This window comes from Phascolarctos cinereus, unplaced genomic scaffold (assembly GCF_003287225.1).
Source record: "Phascolarctos cinereus isolate Bilbo 61053 unplaced genomic scaffold, phaCin_HiC Scaffold_5;HRSCAF=322, whole genome shotgun sequence".
Lineage (NCBI taxonomy): Eukaryota > Metazoa > Chordata > Mammalia > Diprotodontia > Phascolarctidae > Phascolarctos > Phascolarctos cinereus.
In genome coordinates, this window is record NW_027555958.1 from 380,339,138 (window position 1) to 380,350,539 (window position 11,402).

General features: G+C 44.5%; 1 protein-coding gene across 3 annotated transcripts; it reads right to left on the minus strand.

Annotated features, from left to right (window-relative positions):
- Window positions 1-1,081: 1,081 nt before the first annotated feature.
- Window positions 1,082-10,191, minus strand: LOC110219671 (alpha-1,3-mannosyl-glycoprotein 4-beta-N-acetylglucosaminyltransferase-like protein MGAT4E). 3 transcript variants are annotated; one of them, XM_021003233.2, is made up of 5 exons: window positions 9,976-10,191; window positions 4,332-4,459; window positions 3,382-3,512; window positions 2,871-3,006; window positions 1,082-2,304 (listed from the first exon to the last, which is right to left on the minus strand). In XM_021003233.2, the coding sequence occupies exons 3-5, from the start codon at window positions 3,499-3,501 to the stop codon at window positions 1,151-1,153; spliced, it is 1,410 nt and encodes a 469-aa protein (XP_020858892.1). In that variant the 5' UTR covers window positions 3,502-3,512; window positions 4,332-4,459; window positions 9,976-10,191; the 3' UTR covers window positions 1,082-1,150. The 3 variants fall into 3 exon arrangements, with proteins under 3 accessions (XP_020858892.1, XP_020858891.1, XP_020858893.1); XM_021003232.2 differs by lacking the exon at window positions 9,976-10,191 and adding an exon at window positions 4,951-5,178; XM_021003234.1 differs by lacking the exons at window positions 3,382-3,512; window positions 4,332-4,459; window positions 9,976-10,191 and having other exon boundaries at window positions 1,082-2,272; window positions 2,871-2,940.
- Between the last annotated feature and the right edge of the window lie 1,211 nt (window positions 10,192-11,402).

The window sequence follows — 11,402 nt, forward strand, 5'->3', positions numbered from 1 at the left end:
GAGCTCAGCTGAAGGGGACATTTGTTTGTTTTTGTTTTTTGTTTTTAGGCAATTGGGATTAAGTGACTTGCCCAGGGTCACACAGCTAGTAAGTGTCAATGTTTGGTCTGAGGCCAGATTTGAACTCAGGTCCTCCTGACTTCAGGGCCGGTGCTCTATCCACTGCACCACCTAGTTGCCCCTGAAGGGGACATTTGGAAAGGTTCCTACAATGGGTTGAGGTAGATGTAGTTGTTAATAGGTCTTGGCAGAAATTTACTTTCCTCCATAATTGGCTGTGCCCCCACAGATACCCCACTTTTTATTTATGCCTGGTTGCCCACAGTTCACTAGATCTGGTGCCTGCTGCTCATCTCAGCCTGTAGTAGCGAGAAAATAAAGGCAGAGCCAAGGAGTTGATAGACATCTGCTTTTCATCTTCAGTGGATGCTAGAGACAATATGGCAGTTTGCCTATCTAATAAGAATCTTATGTAATGGTTTAATAGAGAAACACACCTCACATTTTACAATAAAATAATCATGATTGAAAATATAGGATAAAATATCCATATATGGAGGCAACTTGGTCCCCGAAATTTGTCCAACCATTGTGTAGACCGTTGTGGGATTGGGAAGGGGTAGAGAAGGTTTAGAGGTCAAAGGAAGGAGACAGAAAAGACAGTCTTGAGAGAGCAGCCGTACAAATGGAACGTTTTTGGTCTTTGGTACACTTGTTGCTCTATTACTGGGTAGGGAAAATATTTAGCCACTAGTGGCTTCTCTTGTGGGGCTTTTTTCCCCTAGGCCTTCTAGATTCCCTGAAGAATCTTACAGTCAACCAGGTTCTTGGGTTAAAGGTAGAAGCCAAGCCTATTTCATGTTCATTTGACTCTAGGACTGGGGACAGCCTAGGTCTATATACTGAGACTGAGTGGGGGACCTGGAGCTCCTGTTTTCAGAGCCATCCCACTGTTGGGTTAGAGAGTGTTTGCCCTCAGGAAAGGATAATTTAGGAAAGAAACAGGTCTTTTTCTGCCCCTTACTAGGCTTGTATCTCACATTCATTAGCTTGGACAAATACCCAAATAAATGCCCCTGGCTGGTTTCAAGATTTTTAATTCTCTGTTACCTATGTCAACTCAATCTCCAGGCTGGGTTCCTTCCATCTCTTACAAGTCCTCATGACTGACCCAGATGTTGATGTGTCTGACCATGACCCATGGCTTAGGACTGGTCACTACAAGTCGCACACAGCTCACATTGTGTCCTGTCTGTCTGTGTTTCACCCTGCAGTCCAACTGCCCATCCCACAGCTGTCCCAGAAAGATATACTTGGTACAATGTTTTGATTCCCCAGTGGGATTAGAACCCAACTCCACTTTCCCCTCCAAACTCTGCAGCTTCTCTACAGCTGTACCTGTCAGCACCTGCACCCGAATCATATTAGAACCCTTATCCAGGATTACAGTCAGTTGGTGTCCAGGCAGAGCATCTGGGGTCAAAAAAAATGTTTCATCCAGGCTATAAGCATTTTGGGGCAAATAGTTCTGAAGAGTCTGCATATCAGTATAGATGAATGCAAGTGGGTTATCCGGAATGTCAAAGTTATGCTCTTGAAACTTCTCACTGTCTGGTTTTTCACATGTGTAGAGGTCATGAGTCAAGAAAGAAGAGGAGCTGTCAAAATGGTAAAAGAGGAAGGTGCTTATATGGATGGGATCCTGCTGGCCCTGAAGGCTTCGGAAATGGAAGAGAAGCAAATCAGGGGACTCATCCTGGTAGAAAAGGAGGAGGAAACCTGCCAGCTTGGGGAGATCCCTGGAATGGCAAAGCTTGCCAACTAAGCCATGGTTGGCAGACTCTATGATTGTCCATGGTTTATCCTTTCTGGCTTCTATTTCCTGCTGGATAGTAGTGAGAAAGTGGTGGGCACACCAGATGTTGTCCTCGATCATGAGGAAGTAGTCAGAGAGGTTGGCAGCAAAGCTCATGAGAAAGGCATAATCCAACATCTGCTTAGACTGGAAGGTCTTTATGTCAGAGAAATTAAAGACTGTGTATGGCTGGTCCCACAAGTGCTGGTATGCAGCAGATGGGGCATGGATCACAAGCAGCTGCCCTTGGAGGATCTGTGGGGTGAAGTGGCTGGCGATGATGCTGACTGTCTCGTTGAGCCAATCAGGGTCAGAATCGGCTAAGTGGACAAGCACTGTGATGTCCTTCAATTCATTCTTGGAGGAAACTCTGAACACAGACCTCAAAGTACTCATGAGATATCTTCCTGTAGGATTCTGCATTGAGGACAGTCCCACAGTAAGAATTTCTGGGAAGCAAGTAAGGAGCATAATTAGCAGCACAGGGCAAAAAGAAAGTCTTTTTCCCTAAGTATAGGTTGGCATTTCCTGTAGCCTTCTCAACCCATAGGGATGGCTAAGGTTAATTTTGTCCATCAAAGGATTCTAAAAGCCTAGGACACTGTATAGAATCTATTCATTCTCCCTTTAATCACCTTTCCCCTAATTATAGTTCTCCTTTCTTCTTACCTCCTATCTCATCTTTCCTTTTTGTCTCTTCTAGTTTTCTGAAACTTCTTACACTGAACTTCTCTACAGGAAAGGTATGTGCTTGAGGTGGAGTGGAAGAGATTGGATATTACTGGTTTAAACTGAGATTTTTCTATAAGTTTACAGACTCAGGACCTGTTATCTACAGGTTCAAATATCTCTCTGCATAGCTGGGACTTTCTAGTATCCTCCTCCCTCCCGCACTCTTTCTTTCTTTCCCCTCTACTGTTTCTCTCAGTTCCCCAAGTTTTCCCTCTTGATGTTGCTGTCCTTCCCTAAGACTCCTCCATTTTATCTTGGGATAATATGACACTCATACACTCACTTTTTTTGAGGGGCAGGGCTCCAGCCAGGTATTGGTAGGTGAGATGGGAGACTCTGCTTGGGACATTGTATGAGTTTTCCCGAAGGTATTTCTCACTCTTGGAGCTGAACTTCTGGTGCATGGACCGCTTTGTTTCCTGGGGATAACACAAATTTCAGCCTTCAGAGGCCTCTCTCAAGATCTCTATGTGGAAAAGTAATGTGGAATGGTGGCCAAAGAGCCACCATGGCAGGAATATTCCAAGGATACCAGGCCATTGGACAGAGTATTGTTCCTAACCTCCCCACACATCCCCCTCAAGAAAAGTACAAAATGAATATCATGTCAAGTGTTATGGGCTAATATCCAATTGCCCTTTAGGGAAGTCACTTCCTGTTCTCTGGGGGAGAGGTACAGGAAGGCAGTAAGCTCATTTGGATGATAACTGGCCTATTCCTATATCAGGGTGAACTCTACAATGCCCTGTTCCCAGACTGAGATCTGAGGGAGCTACTTTGCTTTTGATACTCACCAGAAGATAGATGTCTTCATTTATCTTTGGGGTTCCCAAACTGATGAGAAACCACAGGAGGCCTGCACCAGCTAAAATGATGGTGTAATGTTTGAAGGACCGGAGCATGATGCCCAGCATAAGGTGTTTCCCTATAGAGAAGAACACCCAGGGTCTAAGTTTCAGGAGATATAGCCTAAAAAGGCTGATTCCAAAGTAGGTAAAGAGCAATCCTCCCCTGCCTTAGAAGTTCTCTTCATAGTTCCTTTTCTATTCCTCTTTCTACTTATCTCTAACAGATCATCTCCCCAGCCTGCTGCTGCTCCCCCCACTACCCTTAACTGGGCATTGGACTGAATATAGACTTGGGGCTCCTGCCTAAAGAAAGAAAGAGATTCATGTGATATTTGCTGTCATACTTTGCAAGATTAAGTGGCACATTCAACTTAGATTCTAAAAAATCATTTCAAAGAACTAAATCTGTAATAATAGGCAGTGATGGTGAGAGGTTTTGGTGAGTCCATGGCCCTGAACCACAGACTTTCTGCTAAGATTGGCTTACCTGAATTTTTTCCTTTATCTCTTTTTTATTACTTAAGAAAAGCTTGTTATTAAGGTAACAATTTATTTATTAAAGACTAATATTTAAAAGATGATAACAGAAAACATTGCAAGAAAATGATCACCTAAACAAAATTAAGGAAGTGTCTTAATAGTACAGTCCCTGATATTTGTAACTCATTATGTTTGATAAACTTTGATTCAAAGCCTTTTCCAAAGCTTTGGGCTTAGTGCAGCCAGGTAAAATTTACTTGAAAACCTCCTTCCTAGTCAAAGTTTTGTCATCTTCTGTTATTTCTCTACACAGATCAAAGCATCCTTGTCTGATTTCATGAAAGTTTGTGAGAGATGTCCTATGTAGCAAGAATCCCTCCTAAGGACCCATGAAGAGTATTTTTATCTTCACCCACCTTAGGTTTTTGGCTTCTGAAGTTACAGTTTTTACAAACTTAAATTTAGATGTCATAGGGAGGACTTTGCAGATTAAGGTCTTCTCAGTGGGTTTCCATAACTACTTGGTTGGGCTACAAACTGCTTTCTGTTAAAAAAAAAAAGGATTACATATCTTTCTGTAGGTATCCTTAACAACAGCTGTACTAAAATGTAATGTTTCCTCTGCAGAGAACAACTGACCACTCCCTCTTGTGTAGTATACTTAGTGGAATTTTTGGGGTGGTATTGGTGATGAGTTGGCCTACCAGGAAAAAGAGTTTTGAGCTATAGGGAACTAAAGGGTGATTCCTCCTTTTCTCTCCCAACCACCCAAACTCCTTTCTTTAGAACTCAGACCCATCTCCTTTTCCTCTAGGTGCCCATTCCATCTTCCTCTTTGGGAAGGAAGTTTCATCTCTGAGAGTTGTCTCCCTCTACTTTTTCATTAAGGGCATTCTCTGCTTACCACCCACCTCCATCTTTCTTTCTCCCCCACTCTCATTTCCAGTTTTCTAGATGAGAGTACTGGAAGAGGCAATAGTCAAAGAAGGAAAGAAAGGAAAAAGAAAAATTTAAAAACCTCATTCCCCACAATACCTTTCATGATCTTGGTTCATAAGAATTCCTTCGTCTGTGTATTATTTATTGCCTTTGTCTATTGGGTGTTCTAGAGACAGAGCCTAGGATTTTTATAAGGAACCAGAACCCTTCCCCAAAATCCTGGAGAAGAACTTGGAAATCCACAGAGCAGGAACTGGAGGAGACAGAACCAGATGGCATTGATTCCTCTGATCCCAAACAGGCCACATCTGTCATCATTTCTCCCAGGTGACATTCCCTTGACAACCATTGTTTCTCTTGAATAGGGAGGCTAGGTTTCTACTCCTTACCTCAGGATTTACTCTCAGTGTTATGGAAAAATGGGAAGGACAGTCTACAAATGATATACATAGGAACAGCATATGTATACTATACAGAGGAAGATATAAGAACCTTTCTATTATTCTAGCTCCTAGAATTGGACCTTGCCCCACTAAGGGACCTGAGCACACTTGCAGGCAAAGAGGTCCAGATAATGATAGATAGGTAAAAGGTGACATAATGATTTTAAAAAAAAAAGGAACAAACAACCTGTGTGATCCTGTGAAGATCAAAGGAGGTGAGGCACAAGGATGATTATGGGGGAGGAATGGCTCGAGGGATGGGGTTGGGGTAAGAAAGAGTTGAGAAGAGCAGAGTTTCCTGATAATTGAATAATAAATGGTAAGCTCCAGACTTGAGAGAAACTTGTTTTCATTTCCCACATGTAAAAAAATCCTCTTGAGAGGCATGTCACAGGGGAGTGAGGACTCCTGGAATTTCAAATTTGGATAGTTCAAGGTTGGAGAAAATGAATCCTGGCCCCAAATGATTCTTCTGGACAATTCACAGAACAATAGGTTCTCAGACAGAGAGAGTGAAATGGCCATCTTAGCAGGTCAGGGGATATGTGGGTGGGCTTTCTCCCTTGTCCACTGTGCTTAGCTGTCTTAGAATGGTTTCCATTATTTTGGGAGCTACTCCATTTCAGGTAGAGGGCATTTTGTATATTCCAACGATCCAAGGCCTAGGAAGATCATAGCAATTGTGTGGTATCTGACCCAGAGAAGGAATGGAGAGCAAAGAGCTCTCCCTGAGGTCTTATATTCTTCTCATGGGCTTTGGCTTTTGCAGGTGGCCTGACTGGAATGGAAGAACCTCATCCTATGCCCTGGTAGGGTTACATCTGTCCTTTTACTGCTTCCATGGGTTTTCACCCCTTTGGACACATGCTCTGTCTAGACTGCTCGGGCAGCCAGCTCGGAGAGGGAGGAGGGCTACCCAAGGCTCTGGAAGTCTGGATGAACACAGTGATGAACACTTCTAAATCCCTTTACCAGGAAGTCATCTTTCTCACCCCAAACTCCTCACAGGACTTTGCCTGGGATTTTCCTTTGTATTTATCACTGTCTCCTATATATTGCAATTATTTGTGTATACCTCTCTACCTTAGATTGTAAACCTAAGAACAAGGTCTGTGTTATAGCTCTCTATTCCCATAATAGCAGTATTTTGCATATGGTGTATATATGGTGGTTCTTAATAAGTTTACTGAACTATAATAGCAATATTTTGCACATAGGTTATTCTTAATAAGTTTATCGAACTGTTTTTGCTGTCCCTTTGGGTCCATTTGGGGGGTCAGCCAGTCAAATAGTCAACAAGCATTTATTAATACCTACTTAATAGTAGGGGCAGTTAGGTAGCTCAGTGGATAGAGGTCTGGAAGTAGGAAGCCTCATCTTGAGTTCAAATCAGGCCTCAGATACTTACTTGCTGTGTGACCCTGAGCAAGTCACTAAACAACAAAAGTACCTACTATGTGGTAGGCATGGTGCTAAATGCTGGGAATACAAAGAAAAGCAAAAGATAGCCCCTGCCCTCAGGGAACTCACCATCTAATTGGGGAGACAACAAGCAAACCAGTATGTAGAACAAATGATACACAGGATAAACAGAGGGAAGGTGTAGAATTAAGAGGGACTGGGAAAGGCTTCCTATAAAAGGTGGGATTTTAGCTGGGACTTGAAGGAAACCAGGGAAGCCTGGAGGTGGAGATGAAGGAGAGAATCCGGGGTGGGTTGGGTTGGGGTTGGGGGACAGCCAGAGAAAATACCTGGAGCAGAGAGACAGAGTGTCTTGTTCTTGGAACAGAGGTTAGGAAAGCTCTTTCAACTGGAACTCAGACCCATCTTTACAGTATGTGTAAATTGCTCTTAAATTAGTCAAAAGAAATGGATCCTCAAGCACGCAGGCATGTACCACATTCATGGCATCTCTCACAGCTGTGGGTTCAGGGCTAACCATGAGAAGTCATCGTATTTGGGGCCAAGAGGGTTTCAGGAAGTGGTAGAGTGATTAAGAAGGAGGCTTTGCTCTTAGGGTCAATGCTTGAATTGGGGATTGCTGCTTCAACTGGGTGCGGGCAGGAAACCTACAGGAAACAACTGAGCTTAGCACCTAGTTACCAAAAATAATTAAACTAGGAAGCTACTAGATATCCACATTGTTAATACTGCCCATCTGTGAATGGCTTTAGTAACTCTCTTAATCACTTCCCCTATCATCTTCACTTCTTGAACTGAAAAGCTGATTCATGGGTCACACTCTTTGTCCTTAGTTTTTGAGTGAGTTACTAGTTCAGACTCTAGTTTAGTGCTTTGCCTGGGTCTGTGAATAAGGGGGCCCAGAATGGACCTTGGGATTTAAAAGAAGGAGACAGAGATCATTTCGTTATTTGTTTTTGCCTTCACCTTCGATTTCCTTAGCAGAGAACTGTTCTCCCTGCCCTGATCCCCACTCCCCTCCATTTTCTCTACCAATGCAAGGTGGGCAATTCTGCATCTCCCAATTCAGAGAGCTGCCTAGGGCACTGGGAGTCAGGGCAGAGGTAGCTGTTCCAAAGTTTGGGCCTGGGCAAGATAAAATCAAAAGCTCACCTCTAGCTGGGGACTCTGGCAGAGTCCAGGTTACAGGTGGCCTGGAGGAAGAGGCTGATGGTCCTAGTAAAAGAAGGCATTGCTGCTGAGAAGGCATGGGTTGGAGCAGGCCAAGATGTGTTAAGAAAAAATTCAGTTGAGTTGGGAGAAGGAATTGGTTATCATAGTAACTATACTTATGATGATATTACTTAGAGAATCAAGTAAAAAACTACTTGGAATAATAAACAACTTCAGCAAAGTTGCAGGATATAAAATAAATCCACATAAATCATTGGCATTTTTATATATTACCAACAAAGCCCAACAGCAAGAGATAGAAAGAGAAATTCCATTTAAAGTTATGGCAGAGATTATAAAATATTTAGGAGTCTACCCGCTGAAACAAACCCAGGAACCATACGAACACAATTACAAAGCACTTTTCACACAAATAAAGTCAGATCTAAATAATTGGAAAAACATAGTAACTATACTTTGCATCACTCATTTTAATGCACCCAGGGTGGGTGGGTGGGAAATCCAAGTTGTCTATCTACAATCCATCTGCCGCTCTGACACTGGGAAGGAGAGAGAAAAGGGCCAGGACTGGAAAGAAATCTCTTCAGTTTCTCCATCTATAAAATGGAGGTTGGACTAGAATCTAGTCATTAAATCATAACTTGCTATTGCCATTAGAATGAGCTCTTCGGTCAAGCTTTTAAAGCCTTTCATAACCTTACTCCAACCCAACGTCACTGAACATCAGTTCCTCTTATGCACCTTGTGATCTCGACAAACAGGTGTCTGTTTCTGTCACTGGACACTCTCCATCTCCCACATTGGTGTTTTTGCATTTGCTTTTCCCCCCACCTGTTAGTCTCATAGAAAGTCCTCTCTTCAAAGTGGAAGGTCAAACACCACCTTCTATAGACGGGTTTCCTGATACTCCCCTCCCCCAAACTGTGACTGCCCTTCCTTTTATGCTACCTTGCCTTTAACCACTTTGTTCTTTATTGATTTGTATTGATTTTTTAAAATATATTTCTCTTTATATACTTATATACGTCCTTGTCTCTCCTGGTAAGAATGTAATCTTGAGAGTGGGGTTATTGTTTCATTTATCGCGAATGTATCCAGGGACCTTAGCACAGTGCCAGGCACAAGAGTGATGCCCAATAATAAAATGCAAGTTGATAAACTTGAGGTCCCTTTCCAATCTAATTCTTGCGGCTGTAAGATCAGGGGCCTTGAAATAAATAATGCTTAAGAAATGTTTCTGTGTGGATTGCATGAAAAGGAAGAGCAGAAAAAGGTTGGAGGAGAGAAAGGATACCGGGAAGATCGAGGCAAGGTGGGAAGTGTAGGAAGGAAGAGGGGATGAGGAAGGGCCAAGGGTAAGATCTGAAGGTCAGAGCTTAAAGTGGGGTTGATCGCTGGGGGTTCAGGAGGAGGGGAGAAAAGACAGGAAGGAGGGAAGCAGGGACAGTGATGAGGGGGAGGAGGCGGCCGCGGAGCAGGAAGGTGGGAGGAGCCCAGGCGCACACGTGCGCTACGTGCAGAGCCGGCCACCGCCCCCTCCCCTAGTAGTAGAGACAGGCCTGCTCTCCCTTTCCCAGAGACCCGAAAGAGTACGAGTACCCGAGAACAGGAAGTTGTTTAGGGAGACAGCCACCCCACATTTGGGATCTGGAAATCTTTCCTATCGGCCTTGATTCATCACCGGCCGGCATGAAAGGAATTGGAGGGGGGAGGGTGTTGTCAGCGGCCATGCGAAGGGTGGGAGGTAGTAATGCAGAGGCTGCTAGATGTCCTAGGGGTCTGGCGCAGATTGCGTCTGTCTTGGTGACAGTGGCTGACCCTTTAAAGTTGAGTGACCCTGGCTAAGCCTAAGGCTCGGGCACACGGAGATTGAAGGGGAGATAAGGGGCACCCTGCCAACAGAAGGGACGACCATGGCCTTGGGCGGTGGGATGAAGGCCAGGGTGGGGCTGCGAGTTGAAAGGGGGGGGGTCCCGGAGACGTGGCAAGACGACCCGGGGGTTCGTTCGAGCCTCAGCCACCCCGTGCAGACGCCACCAGTAACCCAGCCTAGACAAGCCGGGCCTTGCTTCCCGTAACCCACCTTCCCACCTCGGAGCCCCCATCCCAGGGGCGGTGCGGTCCGGCCCCTGGGGCACCCCGCTGGCCCGGGCCGAGACAATGCGGCCTGGGCCCCGCCCCCCGAAAGCTGATGCGACCCCGGCTTCTTCCAATCACTGCCAGCGGCTAGGCTCTTTAAAAAAAGGAGATCCGGGCGTGGTGTGGCTGTCAGCTGGAGAAGGATCCCTCCGCACATGTAAACACACATCATAAAGGGCAAAGGGAACCCTTCTTTGGAAGGGGGAGGGGTCTGCTAGCTTTGCCCACTTCGCATAGAGCCCCGGCGGGCCCTCAGTGCCCCTGCCAAACCTCTGCCAGCCTGCCTGTGCTAGGCCACGGATGCTCCAGTCCTTCACCAGTGGAGTTCCGTGGTTTGGGGTTACCCTTCCCACCATGGGTTTGGGGAGCTGGAAGCCAAATGATGAGCAACGGAAGGGCCATTTCTTAAATGCCTGTGGGCCCATCCTTCTTGTGCCCACTGTCCGCAGGAGAAATCTAAAAGCAAAAATACACATTAACCTCAGCCATGAAAATGTGTGTTTATCTGGAAGATTTGTGGGGACCACCCAACAACCTATGGGCCTTGGGGCCTCTGGCATAGGGTTACTGCCTGGGTCCTAGAATCTATATTTGAAACCTCAAATGAACAAATGAGTCTAATTTGGACTGAATTAATGTTTCCGCTTCTCTATATTAGACATTTTCAAATGCATGTAGATGTGATTAATAACATTCAAATTCATGTAAAAGAACTGAATTAATAAAATTCAAATTCATTTAAAAGCATTACTTAATTACATATTTTTTAATCAACAGATATTGTGTTGAAACAGTTTTATACATTAAGGAGGAAGGGGGTGCTGATTCACACGGTAAAATGTCTGGGCCCACTCCAAGATGCAAGGCAGGAGCATAATGAAAACACAGAATTCAGCTTTAGAGATTTACAGAGCACATTCTGCTCAAGATAAATAAGAGTGGGTATTCCACTCCCCAGCTGCTCTTTCACCTAACCACACTTGAGCCTCCCTTACCTGGGCTTTGGAGAGGAAAAGGGCTTTGTCTCTTTGTGTTATTCCACAGGGCTTCAGGGAGATAGTGAGAAAAGAGACCTCTGCAGACAGCCTGTAGAAGAAGAACCTGGTACATTACAAAACTCTTTTTCCTACCATAAATCCTACCTTTAGATTAAAATGAAAAATTCAAACTCAATGAAAGTGAAGTGAAGGGGAGACAGTTGAGGGGATATGTCATTATTTAGATTTTAAAATGCCCCTGTTCTCATGGAGTTAACAATCACATAGGGTTATATGGCATAAAATGCACAACCAGCACATGAGAAGTGAGATCAAAGTGGTACATAAGATTTGAAGTGGGGGGGGGCCTTCATGAGGGTTGCATTTGAGGCAC

Bases quoted from the DNA above. Each gene is read 5' to 3' on its own strand.
- LOC110219671 (XM_021003233.2), bottom strand. From the start codon at position 3,501: ATGCTGGGCATCATGCTCCGGTCCTTCAAACATTACACCATCATTTTA. The intron at 3,007-3,381 runs GTGAGTATCAAA...TGTTATCCCCAG, and splicing joins ATGAAGACATCTATCTTCTG to GAAACAAAGCGGTCCATGCA. The intron at 2,305-2,870 runs GTGAGTGTATGA...CTTGCTTCCCAG, and splicing joins AGCCCTGCCCCTCAAAAAAA to AAATTCTTACTGTGGGACTG.